At 43.9% G+C, this 18,411-nt stretch overlaps 1 protein-coding gene across 3 annotated transcripts in view; it reads left to right on the top strand.

The window, feature by feature from the left end:
- Positions 1 to 18,411, top strand: part of mapk8b (mitogen-activated protein kinase 8b) — a 57,976-nt gene that overhangs the window by 6,740 nt on the left and 32,825 nt on the right. For 2 of the 3 annotated variants that reach the window (XM_060939499.1, XM_060939500.1), the window contains exons 3-6: positions 13,507 to 13,685; positions 13,812 to 13,941; positions 14,374 to 14,432; positions 16,729 to 16,867. In XM_060939499.1, the coding sequence (XP_060795482.1) occupies positions 13,564 to 13,685; positions 13,812 to 13,941; positions 14,374 to 14,432; positions 16,729 to 16,867 (450 nt within the window). In that variant the 5' untranslated portion in view covers positions 13,507 to 13,563. Of the gene's footprint in view, positions 1 to 13,506; positions 13,686 to 13,811; positions 13,942 to 14,373; positions 14,433 to 15,666; positions 15,755 to 16,728; positions 16,868 to 18,411 lie in introns of those variants that run through there. The other variant, XM_060939501.1, reaches the window with a different exon arrangement.

The raw sequence follows: 18,411 nt of genomic DNA, 5'->3' as shown, positions 1-18,411 counted from the left end.
AAAGGTCGTAGCTTGTTACAGGTTGACAGGAGTCGGGTTTTCAGGGGTAGAGCTTTGATACCCACCCAAAAGTGTTGGGGTTTTTTTCTTGCCTTTTTTTTTTAATCAAAATCATGATATGCCAATTTTGATTGATTCTGACTCAACATACATACGAAATACATAAATATACCAAGTTTCAACTTTATTGCATGAACGCATTGAGTTATGAAGAAAAGAAACTTGACATGGATTCACCAATATCGCAGTGAAGCATAGAAAATGGCCTTTGCATATTTTACTTCCAACTGTTGTTTTGAATGCCATGTCAGTTAGTGTTCGCCAAACCAAACATGGAGGAACCATAAGCTAAGGAACTGTCTACTCTCATCTATTGGTTTGTTTGTGTGTGTGTCATGGAGAATGCAAGCTGGACAAGCAGAGTAACTTCTGGTGGATAAAACGGTTTGGGATGCCATGTGTTTCATTTTCACACGTAAAAAAAAAATCTCTATTTTCTTTTGCTCTATACCTCCAGTTCTCCTTGTATAACAGAAAATCCTCACTGCCCACATCATCCCAATCAATATTTCCTCCACATTTATTATTGTTTCTGTAGATCTCGAGAGAGAAACATTGTACTATGTGTGAGTCTTGCCTATGAGTGATCGTGTAGTGTGCACACGCTTTAGTCATTCATAAATGGTTCCAAGTAAATCCCCATTTAGAATACTATAAATGTGAAACCATTTTTTGTAAGCATGTTGAATATTATTTCATTTTTTGAATATTCCGATGACTACTACATTCAATAAATCTAAGCTCAGGAGATGTTTTAATTTTAATAATGCAAGTTCATCACCGGGGCGGCACGGTGGTGTAGTGGTTAGCACTGTCGCCTCACAGCAAGAAGGTCCTGGGTTCGAGCCCCGGGGCCGGCGAGGGCCTTTCTGTGTGGAGTTTGCATGTTCTCCCCGTGTCCGCGTGGGTTTCCTCCGGGTACTCCGGTTTCCCCCACAGTCCAAAGACATGCAAGTTAGGCTAACTGGTGACTCTAAATTGACCGTAGGTGTGAATGTGAGTGTGAATGGTTGTCTGTGTCTATGTGTCGGCCCTGTGATGACCTGGCGACTTGTCCAGGGTGTACCCCGCCTTTCGCCCGTAGTCAGCTGGGATAGGCTCCAGCTTGCCTGCGACCCTGTAGAAGGATAAAGCGGCTAGAGATAATGAGATGAGATGAGAAGTTCATCACCTTTCCAAAATCATAAACAAAAATGCGTATTTATATTCCCTTCAGTCAAATACATATCTCTGCTTAATGGCATCAGATTGCATCTAGTGTGAAGACTGTTATTGTTACATCTGCTAGAACTGAACACTGAACTGAGTGCCTCTATGAGGCGCTGTCACTGTAGGAATAATAAAATGACCTGGGAAAAATGTTGTTTTGCACCAAATTTACTGGGAGAAAAATAAACCTCGCATGTTTAAAGTGACACAGGTTGATGTATTAAAAAGATGAATAGTACCCTGTGGAGCTAGAATAACTCCTAGGTACTTGAATTATGCACTGTATTGCCCGCTTCCTCATGCCTGTGAAGAACACGCTGGGAAAACATTGCACGCTAATGTTTATGCTTGGGTACAGAAATGGCCAAAGTTTATCCTCATTATAATATTATAATGAGCGAGGTCGCAACAAACATGGCAGAACCAGCAGCCTAACAGTGTTTAACACTTTATCTTTTATTAAAAGTTCAAATTTTCATGATTTTTCTCAAAGTGCAAACTCTTTTGTCACTCACTACCGTGTTAAATCCACATGATTAAATTGACCATTATAATGATCTACAACTATGATAGAGCCTCGCACTTTATATACTTATATTAACACAATATTCTGATAGGAGGTTTTGGATTTTTGCAGAGAAGAAGCAGCGGATGGAAATGCATTGCTGCCAAGCAGACCAATCAGGGGTGGGTTTTCTGAAAGCCTCTTAAGGCCAAGAGTGTCTTGAATCACCTCCTAAGATCCATTGTCAAGCTAATGTGGTTTTTCCAAACAACATCGTAGCCCAAGTAGTCCTTTAGTTTGCTCAGAATTTACGAGAGACCCGGACCACTCATTCAAAACAAAGAGCGACTCACTCACAGCCGAATACACGATGCCCATGCGTCTCCGAGGGCCTTTCACAGTCAACGGGGGAAACTGGTGTTGAATCTGCTGCCGGTGATCAATTATTTTTCTTGTTCATTGCAAGTACATCGGGTTAATTATTAAATAAATATGCAAAAAATATTTTGAATATATTTCAATATGTTATGGAATCGCGTATGGGTATTGTAATGTCTCATCACCACATTTTAATCAAATTTAACTCAATTAGGCAAGTGATTATTTCATTTAGTGTCATAAATGTGAGAAATTTCTGCACCTCTAAAATTGTGTGTGTTTGTGCGGACACGCGAGAGAGAGAGAGGTTTTGATCTGTGCGTAGGCCCTTTCTATGGTAAGGGGTTATAAATGCCATATGCCAGGTTTGTGGTTGTGTAGCATGAGTGAGAATAAATAGAAATAAAAACCAAATATATTTTTGTGGTCATTACATGTCTGTTAGATAGTATTGATAAAATGAGCAAGGTATCTTGTTGGAATTTTTTATTTTTATTTTTAAATTAATGGCTTTATCAAATAATGTGCTGTTTTGGGCACCCATTTTGTGGCAAAATTGGTGCTGGTATTTCAATCCAATGTCACTAATAAGATGAAAATTAAAATTCAACTCTAGTGTACTGATGGAAAAGCTTAAACTCGAAGTTAAACATGGAAAAATATTTTCATTGTAACTCTTCTCAAATCCACATGAGCGCCAATCAAAAACTGCATCACGCGCATAACATCCTCTGTCCATCTAAGTTACAATCGTTCAGATAGTGTTTAAAAGGCTATTTTTAAAATTAAGTAAAAGCTGGTTATATGTATGTTAAATAGATATAAATCTGACTGCTATCGAGTTTTTTGGCAAAAAAAATTTCTGATAAATTTGTCTTTTTATTTGGATTTAAATGTACAGTCGTAACCCTCCGTCCAACTGTTGTGCGTGAAGCAGGTACCCGCTAATTCCTACTTGAAAGTGTTAAGGGTGAGCTAACTAGTTCATGGGGCTCTCCAGACACACTCATGTGATGTCACTGTGTGAGACATCTGGGATGCATGTAATGGTGGCAAGGTAGGTGAAAGTCGTTGTCTGTCCAACGAAATTACGAGCACGTTACACGCGTTACGCACCAGTGGCTCCTGTAGTTTCAGTTCATAAATATTTTATGAATAGGGTGAAGTTCTTTTTTATTTCTCAGGTTAAATAACAACCTTGGAAGTTACATTTTAGTGTGATCACTACTTTGGCTCCAGTAGTTTTTCCTGGGTAAAATCTACATGAAATTTTGTTAAAACGCTTGGAGCCAATTTATGCATTTTGAATGAATTTTTTTTCCTGTATGATATTTGAAATTCTTTTCTTTCTCTATTAAGAAGAGTTCTTATGATGATTTTTGTAAATCTTTTGGCTCAAAAATTAGTGTCCAGGTTACACACGTGACGCCAGATTTTCACGGTATTCAATGTGGTCTCCTGCACAGCACAGTGGGAAAGTTATCTCCTCCTTATGATGTGCACACCAGGGTACTATAACTATTAATTATAACCCATATTTAAAGCTGTCCTTGTAGTTTTACATTTTGAGTGGTGTGTCACAAAGTAGTAACCCCTTATCATAGAAATCATATGTAAAAAATATAATAATTATTCCACGAAATCGAGTCGTACATGAGCTGATAGCTGGTGAGATGTGTAGCACCGAGTTGGCTATAAGCCATTTATGACAAGATTGAGTCGAATAACTGTTTTATTCTATCCACATTCACTGAATTTTGAGAAACGGAGCATTTTTTATTTTTTGCAAAATCGATAAATAAAAACTTGATACAAAATGTCCAGCAAAATAATTTTTGCTTTGAATGTAAACAAACTGGCAAAATGACATGAGCAATTTGTGAAAAATGCAATAATTTTTCTTGAAAAATAAAAAAAAGATACGTTCTTACTATCAAATACTTTTATTCCCTATTTTGTTGCTTTTTTGGGGGGGGGGGGGGGTTGCTTTTGAGTAGAGTTTTTATTTCATCCTCAGTTGTTTCAGTAACGCGGTCCGCCATTTTCTTCTTCTTCTTTAAGGTTTTTTGGCAGTTGGCAAACCAACTTAAAGGTGCATTGCTGCCACTGACTGGTTTGGAGTGTGGAACAGGAGATATTTGGGGGGGAGAACTGTATTCTTTTAGCTATTTCTGTTTCTTGCAAATATTTGATAAAGTGATGTATCTGACTTGATGTGCTCCACCATTTTGTTTTTCTCTACTCATGGTATATGAACTGATATCCTAGTAGTAGTAGAGCAGCTAATCAGAGTGCATGATTGCTCATATCCAGTGAGTGTGATATAATATAAATAAATATAAAAAGGTGGTCAATTCAACCTCCTTTGGTATACACAGATGAAAACTCTCTCTCTATCTGTCTGCACATGCACACGTATAAGGGAGAACATTGCCAGCTTGCCACATTTACTTAATTATTTAGCTTATTTGCTCATTCTTTTGTATGAACGTTTGTTTATCTAATTAAAAACATGCTTGGAATAAAAAGAGTTGCCCAAAAATGTAAAATATTTTCAATTATGAATTACATTATGTATGTATATGCTTAAACGATGATACAATATACAACCCCGATTCCAAAAAAGTTGGGACAAAGTACAAATTGTAAATAAATACGTAATGCAATGATGTGGAAGTTTCAAAATTCCATAGTTTATTCAGAAAAGAACATAGATGACATATCAAATGTTTAAACTGAGAAAATATATCATTTAAAGAGAAAAATTAGGTGATTTTAAATTTCATGACAACAACACATCTCAAAAAAGTTGGGACAAGGCCATGTTTACCACTGTGAGACATCCCCTTTTCTGTTTACAACAGTCTGTAAACGTCTGGGGATTGAGGAGACAAGTTGCTCAAGTTTAGGGATAGGAATGTGTAGCAGTTTGTATGGGTGGGTGGAGCACAGAGGGACAGCAGGCCAGAACTGAGTTCACAAAACTCTTTTATTTTCACTTTTCAGTGTCAAGTTCACTCTCTCAGCCACACACGCATGCACACACTCCAGTCGTCTGGTTGGGGAGAGAGCCCCCTCTGCTCTCTCTCTCTCTCTCTCTCTCTTTAAATAGGGCGCGATCACTGGGGAAGACACACAAACACATTAATTAACCTCAGGTGCAGTGATTCTGCCACTTAACCTTCCCTGACTCTGCCCTCCGGTCACAGGCCGACGCTTGACCACGCCCCCGCTGCCACATACCCCCACCACCCGACTCAGGCCGGGTGGCCGTTCGGCCTGCAGCCAACGCCCCCCGCCCCCCCCCCCCCCCCCCCTTGACGGGAGAGGAAGTCCGCCACGACCATCTGCGCCCTCGGCCTGTGGATCACCTTGAAGTTGAACGGTTGGACTGCCAGATACCAACGGGTGATCCGAGTGTTGGCATCCTTCATGCGGTGGAGCCACTGGAGGGGCACGTGGTCCGAATAGAGGGTGAAAGTGCGTCCCAGCAGGTAGTAACGGAGGGCGAGGACCACCCACTTGATCACTAGGCACTCCTTTTCAATGCTGCTGTAGCGCCCCTCACGCACCGACAGCTTCCTACTGATATACAACACTGGGCGGTCCTCCCCCTCCACCTCCTTGGACAAAACAGCCCCCAGCCCTCTGTCCGACGCATCCGTCTGTAACATAAAGGGGGGAGAAAAGTCAGGGGAGTGCAAAAGTGGCCCCCCACACAGTGCAGCCTTTACCTCAGAAAAAGCCCGCTGGCATTGCTCCATCCACTGGACCAGATCTGGTGCCCCCTTTATAGTCAGATCAGTCAGCGGGCTGGTGACATCCGAATAATTAGGTATAAACCTACGATAATAGCCAGCCAGCCCCAGGAACTGTCTCACCCCCTTTTTGGTCTTGGGCCTCGGGCAGGCTGCAATTGCTGCTGTCTTGTTAATTTGGGGACGCACCTGCCCATTGCCCAAGTGGAAGCCCAGATACCGTACTTCCACCCGCCCAATCGCACACTTCTTCGGGTTGGCTGTGAGACCCGCTCGCCTCAGCGACCTAAGGACGGCCCTCAGATGTTGGAGGTGCCTCGGCCAGTCATTACTATAGATGATGTCGTCGAGGTAGGCAGCCGCATAGGTGGCGTGGGGGCGGATGACCCTATCCATAAGCCGCTGAAACGTAGCCGGTGCCCCAAACAGCCCAAAAGGATGTGTGACAAACTGGTGTAAGCCGAACAGTGTGGAAAAGGCTGTTTTTGCTCGGGATAATGGAGTCAAGGGGATCTGCCAATAACCCTTTGTTAAATCCAGTGTTGAGTAAAAGCGAGCCGTGCCTAGTCGATCGAGCAACTCATCAATACGAGGCATTGGGTACGCGTCGAATTTAGACACCGCGTTGACTTTTCTATAGTCTACACAGAACTGGGCCAACCCGTCGGCCTTGGGTACCAAGACCACTGGGCTGCTCCAGTCACTGTGGGACTCCTCGACGATGCCCATTTCGAGCATGGCCTCGAGTTCTTCCCGAACCACTTTCTTCTTGTGTTCGGGTAGCCTGTAAGGGCGGCTACGCACTACCACCCCCGGGGGCGTCTCAATGTGGTGCTCTATGAGGTTGGTGCGGCCGGGCAGTGGCGAGAACACGTCCGAAAACTCGGTCTGCAACTGGGCAACCTCCGCGAGTTGGGTCGGGGAGAGGTGGTCTCCACGGGACCGGAGAGGTACATAATGCCAATGTTCCCTTTTGAACCTCCAGCTCCAGCTCCGCCTTCTCCGGAACCACCGACACCAATGCCACGGGGACCTCCTCGTTCCAGAGTTTGAGCAGATTGAGGTGGTAAATCTGTTGCGCCCCACCCCTGTCCGTTCGCCTCACCTCATAGTCAACGTCCCCGACTTGCCGTGTGACCTCAAAGGGTCCTTGCCACTTGGCGACTAATTTGGAGCTCGATGTGGGCAACAGTACGAGTACTTTATCTCCCAGTGCAAACTCCCTAAGGCGCGTACCCTTGTCGTACAGGTGGGATTGTCGTTCTTGGGCCTGCCGCAAATTCTCCTGGGTTAGGTGGGTGAGTGTGTGGAGTTTTGCGCGCAGGTCAATAACGTATTGGATTTCATTTTTACTTGGTGAAGGTCCCTCCTCCCAATTTTCCCGCAGCGCATCTAGAATGCCGCGCGGCTTATGCCCATATAACAATTCAAATGGGGAGAACCCCGTGGAGGCTTGGGGGACCTCTCGCACTGAAAACAACAAGGGTTCGAGCCACTTATCCCAATTGCGTGTGTCCTCACTTACGAATTTTTTAATTATATTCTTGAGGGTGCGATTGAACTGTTCAACTAAACCGTCCGTTTCTGGGTGATACACGCTGGTGCGGATCGGCTTAATACCCAACAACCCAAACAGTTCATTCAGTGTACGTGACATATAAACGAGGTGCCTTGATCAGTCAGAATCTCTTTCGGGATTCCAACTCGGGAGATAATGCGGAAGAGCGCTTCCGCAATACTGCGTGCTGAAATATTGTGAAGAGGCACCGCTTCCGGGTATCGCGTTGCATAGTCCACCAGAACTAATATAAAGCAGTACCCTCGTGTTGACCGATCTAATGGCCCGACGAGATCCATCCCAATTCTTTCGAACGGGGTCTTGATTAATGGGAGAGGGCGCAAAGGCGCTTTTGGAATGGCCGCTGGATTTACTAACTGGCATTCGTGGCACGCCGTACACCACCTACGGACATCGCCATGAATCCCTGGCCAATAGAACCGGGCCATTATTTGGGCTAGTGTTTTATCCTGCCCTAAGTGTCCAGCCATGGGATTAAAGTGAGCCTCCGGGAATACCAATTCCCGGAGGCTCTTCGGAATCAAAAGCTGCGTGACTTGCTCTTTAGTCCGAGTGTCCTGCGTCACTCAGTATAATCTATCCTTCATAACTGCGAAATAGGGGAAGGATGGGGTGGCGTTTGGCTGGAGCATTTGACCATCGATTACTCTCACTTGGTCAAATGCATGCCACAGAGTCTCGTCTCGTGACTGCTCTAGTGGAAAATCCGCGAGGGATTCCCCAGTAGAGAGAGGAGGAGCCGGCGGCTCCTCACTCTGACGCGGAGCTGATGTAGACGGCTCTGTGACAGCTGCTCCCGCCAACGCGACACTGGGACCTCCCCTTATTAAACTACGGCAGGACCCACTCGTCGCTAGATGACTCATTAATTCCCCAAATCCCGGCCAATCCATCCCCAGAATTATCGAGTGGGTAAGGCGAGGATTAACCACCGCCTTCACTATAAATTTTTCCCCTCGGAAAAAAATGTGGACCGACACTAAACGGTAGCTGTGAACATCCCCGTGCGCACACAACACCTTCACCAATTGTGCTCCCCCCAATGCCTCGTCTTGCACCAGGTTTTGGTGGATTGAGGTCTGATTACAACCAGAATCCACCAACGCCTGATATGTATCCCCTCGGACACTCACCGGTATGCGGTACGCTCCGGCCCGATCGAGGGCAGCTCCTGGCGCGTCGGGGATCCGAACCACCATGCCCACCTCCATTACCGAGCACTGTTGTTGGAGGTGGCCTGGCTCCCCGCAGTGCCAGCAAACCGGCCCGGGCTTCCTCTTCGTACTGGTGCTCTGGGGCTCACTCACCTGAGGGGGGGGAGAGACAGACACAGAAGGGGGAAACGGGAGGGTGCGGTGGGCCGGCTGGGGTGGCGCCGGCCCCCACCTCCGCGGTGGGGGAACGGGGCGAGGATGAGACACAGGAGGAGAGGGAGAGAAAGAGGAGAGGAGAAAAGAGGTTGTCTGCTGCCCTGCCATCGGGACAGCCGCCAAATGGTCCTCCGCCAGCTCGATTGCCTGATCCAGCGACGCCGGGCGGTGGCACTGGACCCACTCTGCAGTTCCGGCTGGTAGGCGCGCGATGAACTGCTCCAGTACCACCTGATCGATGACTGATTGATTCCCTCGGCGTCGCGGTTGTCGGCCCTCAACCACCGCCCGCAGGCGTCTCAGAGTTGCTGGCCAAACGTGAACGGCCGGCCGACTTCCTCCAAGCGCAAAGCGCGGAAGCGCTGCCGTTGTTGCTCGGGGGTGCACCTCACACGCTGGAGGATGGCCTGGCGAAGGTCCGCGTAGGCCAGTCGGCGGGGAGCTGTAGCGCGGCCAGCTGCGCCTCTCCCGTTAGCAGGGGGAGGAGGCGCGCAGCGCGCTGTTCCACCGGTCACCCCGAGGTCTCTGCTACCTGCTCAAAGAGCAAGAGGAAGGTCTCGGGGTCGTCCTGCGGGCCCATCTTCGTTAGGGTGAGGGGGGACGGGCCCGCGGTGGTGGAGTTGGTGGATCCCGCCGACGCGAGGAGGTGCCGGAACGCCTGTCGCTCTTCCTGCTGAAGGCCTCAAACCGCTGTTCCTGCTCCTTCCGGAGGGCGACTAGCGCCTGGTGCTGGCTTTGCTGGGCCGTGGCGAGGACGTGGACCAGGTCGGCGAAAGGGGAGGACTCCATGGGGCTGTTCTGCTTCTGCGCTCCAATTTCCCGGGTTTCGGCACCACTGTAGCAGTTCGTATGGGTGGGTGGAGCACAGAGGGACGGCAGGCCAGAACTGAGTTCACAAAGGGGATGTCTCACAGTGGTAAACAGAAAAGGGGATGTCTCACAGTGGTAAACATGGCCTTGTCTCAACTTTTTTGAGATGTGTTGTTGTCATGAAATTTAAAATCACCTAATTTTTCTCTTTAAATGATGCATTTGCTCAGTTTAAACATTTGATATGTCATCTATGTTCTATTCTGAATAAAATTTGGAATTTTGAAACTTCCACATCATTGCATTCCATTTTTATTTACAATTTGTACTTTGTCCCAACTTTTTTGGAATCGGGGTTGTACAATCCCATGCCATCAGAGATGCAGGCTTCTGAACTGAGTGCTGATAACAACTTGGGTCGTCCTTCTCCTCTTTAGTCCAAATGACACGGCTCCCTGATTTCCATAAAGAACTTCAAATTTTGATCCGTCTGACCACAGAACAGTTTTCCACTTTGCCACAGTCCATTTTAAATGAGCCTTGGCCCAGAGAAGACGTCTGCGCTTCTGGATCATGTTTAGATACGGCTTCTTTGAACTATAGAATTTTAGCTGGCAATGGTGGATGGCACGGTGAATTGTGTTGACAGATAATGTTGTCTGGAAATATTCCTGAGCCCATTTTGTGATTTCCAATACAGAAGCATGCCTGTATGTGATGCAGTGCCGTCTAAGGGCCCGAAGATCACGGGAACCCAGTATGGTTTTCCGGCCTTGACCCTTACGCACAGAGATTCTTCCAGATTCTCTGAATCTTTTGATGATATTATGCACTGTAGATGATGATATGTTCAAACTCTTTGCAATTTTACACTGTCGAACTCCTTTCTGATATTGCTCCACTATTTGTCGGCGCAGAATTAGGGGGATTGGTGATCCTCTTCCCATCTTTACTTCTGAGAGCCGCTGCCACTCCAAGATGCTCTTTTTATACCCAGTCATGTTAATGACCTATTGCCAATTGACCTAATGAGTTGCAATTTGGTCCTCCAGCTGTTCCTTTTTTGTACCTTTAACTTTTCCAGCCTCTTATTGCCTCTGTCCCAACTTTTTTGAGATGTGTTGCTGTCATGAAATTTCAAATGAGCCAATATTTGGCATGAAATTTCAAAATGTCTCACTTTCGACATTTGTCTATGTTCGATTGTGAATACAATATCAGTTTTTGAGATTTCTAAGTTATTGCATTCCGTTTTTAGGGCCCGTTTACACGAGGACGCTGTCGGGTAAAAACGACTAAATATTTTATCAGAAGTGCCTTTCGTTTACACGAGGACGGCGTTTCCGAGGCTGAAAAACGGATAAAATTGAAAACGCCTTCCAAAGTGGATAAGTTTAAAAACGGCCCCCATTGCGTATCCGTCTAAACTACCCAATACGCGAAACTCTGCTCGGATCTGCTCACGTCGGGTACGCGTTTACGTCATACATGTGTCATATACTGTACATGCCAGCCCGGGAAGCAAGAAAGTAAGTGGGGGTGTCGTGGCTCAGATGGCTAAGGCATCATACCATAAAATCCGGGGACCCAGGTTCGGTTCCGACCCGAGGTCATTTCCCGATCCCTCCCTGTCTCTTTCTCCCACTTATTTCCTGTCTCTCTACACTGTCCTATCCAAAAAAAAAAAGTAAGAGCATGTCTGATTACATCGATCCAACAGACCTTCAAGCTGCTCTGTGTTTAATGCAGTAGATGTGTTTTCCTGCTCACCCGCCCGGCTGGAGCTCCTCAGTTTGGTGTCGCCAAGTTACGCGCACACGCGTGTGCGTGCACGCGCGCGCCGCCTATTCAAGCCGCTCGTGAAACCATAAACCCGAGACTGAAAACAAAACTAGCAGCCGAACGGGTTTATTTTGCTGAGATGGACACTGCCTTTTCTCTTCTTCACCGAAACAAGAGTGAGTGTTACTTAATAAAGGCAGATTAAAAGAGTTTCGGTTTGCTCCTGCTCCTCCCTCGAGCACTACAGTACCTCAGCCGGACCGGTGTTCTGTAAAGTTATCCTAGCAAGTTCTCATACAGACCGTTTTATTATTCAAAATAAGTCATTACAAATTATTTGACTCAGCCAAAGACTCGACCAATACGCACAAAACATAAAAATCGGCAAATGCGTGAAATTCTCACCGATTTTCTATCAGCCCAGCTGATCGGTGGGACAAAACTACTGTTAAATTTTCCTACCCTCCTGGATTTCGCACATGCGTAGTAGGCTTGGTAGGATAACTTGACAGAACAGCGGTGCAGATCAGACAAGACAGAAGACGTTGCGCATGCGTGCAGACATAGCGGAGACATTTATGCGTCACCGTATAGACGCAGATTTCCTCCTTGAAAACGGTCGTGTAGACGCGGAAAAAAGTGAGAACAAAAACGGACTTTTGCGTTTTTGTTTTATACCGTCCCCGTGTAAAGTGGGCCTTATTTACAGTTTGTACTTTGTCCCAACTTTTTTGGAATTGGGGTTGTATTAACATATTTTAAACACTTTATATTTCATTGTTTTTTTGGTGAATGAAAATGAATGCCATGTAACCTCATCGACTAGATTTAGCAACTCCTAATGCCTGTATTACATGCAGAGGCAACATTCGTTGCTTAAGAAAGTTTCTCCACTCGCTCTTTAGCCCTAAAGGGCAATGTTATCGGGAAACCTAACCCAGTTGTTGCGATCTGTGTCACTGTGATGTATGGTTACATTCCTGGAGAGCTAGATAGATTTGATGCAAAAGTATAATTTGGCCTTTAGAGTATGTCTAGTCAACTCTTGAGCAATTTAAATTGTGCCTAAAGACTCATTTTTTGTCCTTTGTTTATAACTGCATTTAATGCTTGTCTACTTTTAAGGGCACTTTTTCCTTTGTACATTTGTTATCTTTTTACCTTGGAACCTGACTGATGCAAATTGCATCCAAATTCACATCCGTTATTCTCGGTTGAATTTCTTATGAAATGTTCATCGCAGAGAAGTGGATCGCATGTCATATGAAACGGCATGACTTTCCCTTTCCAACGCTTGTGTATGTGATGAAATATTAGCAAGAAAAATCGTTTTGAATTGATATGAAATTTAATAAATAGTTACAATCTGCATACCGCTCTGCATCCATCTGCACTCCCATTACTCTTGTTTGAATTACTCATAAACTCGTCAGTGCATAGATATGGAACGCGTATCATAAGACAGAGCAGAACTGGAGCTTTGTAATGATTCTAGTCACATTTTGTACTTACCGAAGTAATCATGTTATGAACACAGATCAAACTTCTTACTAATTTTTTCACCCATTTTGGCACTCCCAGTTCTTGGTTCAATAAGTCACGAAGTCCCTATTGCTTCACAACAGACCACGTCATCATAAAGAGCAGAACTTACCCTTTCCGATGATACTAGTTATCTCTGCACTGTTACAATTATGAAAACAATATCTCTACTGCCAGCATTTTATGGTGAGATGCATGTAACACAATTTCATAAGACATTATCTTTATTTCTCTTGATATAAAGATTAATATAAAAAAGTGCAAGTATTATATAAAATGATGGGTGGTTTGGATAGTTTAGACTGTTCTGGTGGGAAAGAGCTTAAAAATAAAGGTTACTCTAGGGTTCATAGGGTAAATCTTAATTCCTCTCATCTGCACAGCACTTTAGTCAGCTTTCAGTTTTATAAGGGCCCAAGAAATAAATTGAATTGAAAATTTTCCCCTATCAGTCAGCTTTTCCACAGTGCATTGATGTTTTCTTGCTAGACTGTGTGCGTTTTTCTCTTTCAGATCTGGTTTCGTGGGAACTATTTGAATGCCCAGCACACAATTAACACGGATATCACCATGAACAGGAATAAGCGTGAGAAAGAGTATTACAGTATAGAAGTCGGAGATTCCACATTCACCGTTCTGAAACGCTATCAGAATTTAAGACCCATCGGCTCTGGAGCACAGGGCATCGTCTGGTAAGTGATTTCAGTCTCCCAGCCAATTCCATGTACAGAATCGATACTAAAGAGCACCATGGAAAAAGCATTTAAGTCAAACTCATGGTGCGAGCAGAAGCCACAGTCTGTTGCTCTTTTTTATAGTTCGGCGTATGACCACATCTTGGAGAGAAATGTTGCTATTAAGAAACTCAGTCGACCCTTTCAGAACCAGACCCACGCCAAGCGGGCGTACAGAGAGCTGGTGCTCATGAAGTGCGTCAACCACAAGAATGTAAGCACCATTTTAAAGCTTTCTGTATTCCTCTGTGCCCAGGATGCAACAGGACATGCATGCATTTAATATGTGCATAAAATGTGTCCAGGTACAGCTGCTTATATATAGCTGAATTATTCATTCAGGTCTTAGAAGATCTAAAAGCGTTTACATGTATGCATTTTTTATATCTTTTATAAAGCTGTATGCTCAAGACATAAATATTATATAGGCTAATGTAATATCAAATAAACATTATTAACTGCCATCAGTTACTATGCTTTTTACTAGCATTATTGTTCCATTATCCAAATGTAAAAGTGTACTTCATTGATTTGGATTTCAGCCTAGAGTTATTGATTGAGAAAATGGTCCATGAGGCTTTAAAAAAAAGATATAATACAGCATGCTTAAGTGTTACATGGTCTTTAATCTGTTTGTGTTTCGCAGATAATTGGACTCCTAAATGTATTCACGCCACAGAAAACACTTGAAGAGTTCCAAGACGTGTGAGTTTTGCTATTTTTGACTCTAACTTTGAGAAATATGTTTGTAAAGTGAGCCAGATTCTTTTTGCCTTCACACATGAATATGTCGAAATATAGGTTTTATCTAAATATGCTTGTCTTGAGAGGAGCTGAAGCAAATGAGCCATCCATCCATTATCTATAGCTGCCTATCCTGTCCTGCAGGGTCGCAGGCAAGCTGGAGCCTGTCCCAGCTGACTATGGACGAGAGGCAGGGTACACCCTGGACAAGTCGCCAGGTTATCGCAGGGCTGACACATAGACAAACAACCATTCACACTTACAGTCAATTTAGAGCCACCAATTGACCTAAACTGCATGTTTTTGGACTGTGGGGGAAACCGGAGCACCCGGAGGAAACCCACACAGACATGGGGAGAACATGCAACCTCCGCAGAGAAAGGCCCTCGCCGGCCGCTGGGCTCGAACCCAGGACCTTCTTGCTGTGAGGCGACAGCGCTAACCACTACACCACCATGCCGCAAACAAGATTGTTGATGCTAAATGTAATGAGTAGACATGAAAAATTCTTTAAAGGGGATATATTATGAAAAATTCACTTTTCACTGCTTGCAGATACATTTGGGTATCTGGAGCCTACCAACCTAGAAACACTGAAATAAGACACCCAGTCAGAAAACATGTGCTTTAACAAGCCATTCAAATTTAACTCCTCTTTCTATGTCACAAGGGGAGATCATTAGAATTACACCATCCCCAATCTGAGTATCTGCACTCATGGTTTGAGAACTGCCTTTGTGAATGAATATTCATGAGGAAAGTGCTATCTGATTGGCTGGTAGAAACGGAGGGTGGGGTGAGCACTGGCTCATTATCGTTTAAAGTTACAGGCACTCAAATCAAATTTTGAGTTGCCGTTTTGATTTGTTTTTGAACTGTGGGGGGGAAACCGGAGCACCCGGAACAAACCCACGCAGACATGAGAACATGTAAACTCCGCACACAAAGGCCCCCATTGGCCATGAGATTTGAACCTGGAACCTTCTTGCTGTGAGGTGACAGTACTAACCACTGTGCCGCCCTCACCGTGTATGCTGGTATTCTACATATATTCAGCTCCAGAAATATTGCTAACTTCAATGAAAATATGCAGAAATGCAGTATAATATTTCATATATATTACTGTAATATAGCTTTTTTATTATTATTCACTGTTTTTTATATGGGGTTGATGTGCATTCTTTTTCCCCTGAAGAACTCCTGTACTGTCTGGCAAGGTTGGAGACTCCTGTTTAGAATCCTCAGATTAGTTCTCCTTGCCTGAGATCAGCTGGGAGTTTTCAGTAGGTTTCTCATCCAGAGACTCCTTACATGACATTGATTGTGTGTTCCTTCAACTGTTTCTCTGTTAAATGGTTATAGGTTTGGGGTCATTATCTTGCTAGCCACAAAACAGCCCCAAAGCAATATGGTGACCAATAAGGATGTTTACACTTGTTGTTATTTCCAACCCCACTTTTATTACCAAACATGCTAATGGCCAAAAAGTTTTTGGCTTGGTTTTAGTCTTATTTGACCTTCTTTTTACCACTACTAAACAGCTTGTTTTTATCCCCCGCTGGCCGAAAGGCCTGAAGGGGGATTATGTCGTGGCGATGTCCGTCCGTCCCTCCCGCCCTCCTGGGAAGGGTGCTCACCTTCTGAAATCAACTCACAATTTGTGGAGGAATTTCACCAAACTTGACAGAAGACTTTGTTATATGACAGTTATACGCATATTGAAATTTTGTTTCATTTGGACAGATTTTACCAGAGTTATGCCCTTGATCATTAACAGACTTGTACTTTGGCAATTTCATCAAGGTGTGCTTGCGTTCTGAAATCAACTTCCCTCACAATTTTTATCCCCTGCTGGCCCAAAAGCCCGAAGGGGGATTATGTTGTGGCAACATCCGTCCATCCCTCCGTCCCTCCCTCGAAGGGTACTCACTTTCTGAAATCAACTCCTCTCTCAATTTTTGGAAGAATTTTACAAAACTTGACAGGATTCTTTGTTATACGTCAGTAATATGCATATTGCAGTTTTGTTCAATTCAGTCGCATTTTACCAGAGTTATGGCAGAGTTGCCAGCGGGGATATTGTGCTCTCCAAGCACTCTTTGTTAGAGTCATAGAATTGTTTGTTTATTTTTGTACATAATTTTTTTATCCATTGTCTTGAGGGGTGCCAATAATTCTGGAGCTAACTGTGTGGATATTTTGAAAGGCACACATTTGTGCAAGCAGCAGTATGTAAAGTGTTGTGTGTGTTCTGCAGTTACCTGGTCATGGAGCTGATGGATGCTAACCTGTGCCAAGTGATTCAAATGGAGCTGGACCATGAGCGACTCTCCTACCTGCTTTACCAGATGCTCTGTGGCATCAAACATCTACATGCAGCTGGCATTATACACAGGGTGAGCCCATTTAACGTTGTGTGTTTGTCTTCTTAGTAGTTAAGATACAATAACACTTGATTGATCTGCAGGCAGAGAAATGTGGCTGTCTACAGCAACAGAAGGACAGACAAAGAAGTGTGTATATTTTAAAATAGCATACAATGTAAAAATACTAGAATATATGTAATATAGTAATGAGCAATACAGAAGAACAACAAATGAGCAAACAACTGTATATGTTGTGCAAAAAGATATGATAGCGAGCAATAAACAAATGTACAAAACAGGTTCAGGTATTTATAATGTCCAGGTATGTAAGAGTTCAATATAAGTGACCAAAGTCACTTATTAAAAAAATATGAAATTCATACAGTTACCTTCAGTAGGAATTCAAAAGTATGAGTTACTGACTATGAACTGATTACACTGCAGCTTTAAAAAAATCACTATATAACGAGAATGATGATTTTTGTCTCATTTGTTTAATTGGGTTCTATTCTGATTGTTTTGGATCATATTTATGCAGAAATATAGAAAATTCAAAAGGGTTCAAACTTTCGACCACCACTGTATGATGTTTTAAACAGCTTAATAAAAAGACAATAATAATGTGGGCGGCACGGTGGTGTAGTGGTTAGCACTGTCGCCTCACAGCAAGAAGGTTCTGGGTTTGAGCTTTTCTGTGTGTGTGTGTGTGTGTGTGTGTGTGTGTGTGTGTGTGTGTGTGTTCATTGCTTCAGATGGGTTAAGTGCAGAGAGGAATTTCACTGTGCTTAGGTGTACGTGTGATAAAGTTTTTCTTATAATGTCTATAATAATAATAATGGGTGAAGCCCTGGCCTAGAGGTTATAGAAGCAGCTTTGGGACCAAAACGTCGCTGGTTCAATTCCTGAATCTAGACCAGGAGGAATGGATAAAGTGACTTTGAGCAAGAGCCCTAGCCCTGAACTGCTTCCCAGGTGGGATGTGTAAGGGTCCTGTTGTACGTTGCTCTGGATAAGAGCGTCTGTTAATTGCCTGTAATGTAATAATGATGCCAACAGAACCGACTTGATGAATCCGTGAGTATTTCTCTACTGATATCATCAGAGATCAGTGGAGTGAAAAGACAACAATGAGGCTTGTGTTTAAATATTAGGTGTAGAGATGGAGACCGATGCGGATGATGCAGATATTCACAGTGAGAACTGATTTCCCACTGTAAACTTATGGAACCTTTTAAAGAATTACAGGGTTCCCACGCATCCTGGAAAACCAGGAAAACAGTTGAGCAGTTTTCCAGTCATGGAAAACACATGAAAAATGAGAGAAAAAGTAAAATGTCCTGGAAAGTTTTGTTATCCTAGAAAATTATTACTGATAGCATTGCCATTTGAAAAGGCTGAGTTATGTTCATGATATTAATGGTCGAATGGTAGTTTATGAACGAGAGCATTTTGATAGGCTGTGCTCGGTCATGTTGCGGCAACATGCATGAACACAACACCAAAGCAGTTCATCAGCGCATATCGGCTGGATGCATTAAATACATTAAGTGGCCAAAACTCTGATGATTGTAAGT

Source organism: Neoarius graeffei, chromosome 14, assembly GCF_027579695.1.
Source record: "Neoarius graeffei isolate fNeoGra1 chromosome 14, fNeoGra1.pri, whole genome shotgun sequence".
Taxonomy (NCBI): Eukaryota; Metazoa; Chordata; class Actinopteri; order Siluriformes; family Ariidae; genus Neoarius; species Neoarius graeffei.
Note: the sequence above shows the minus strand (reverse complement) of the source record. Positions and strands in the feature narration are given on the sequence as shown.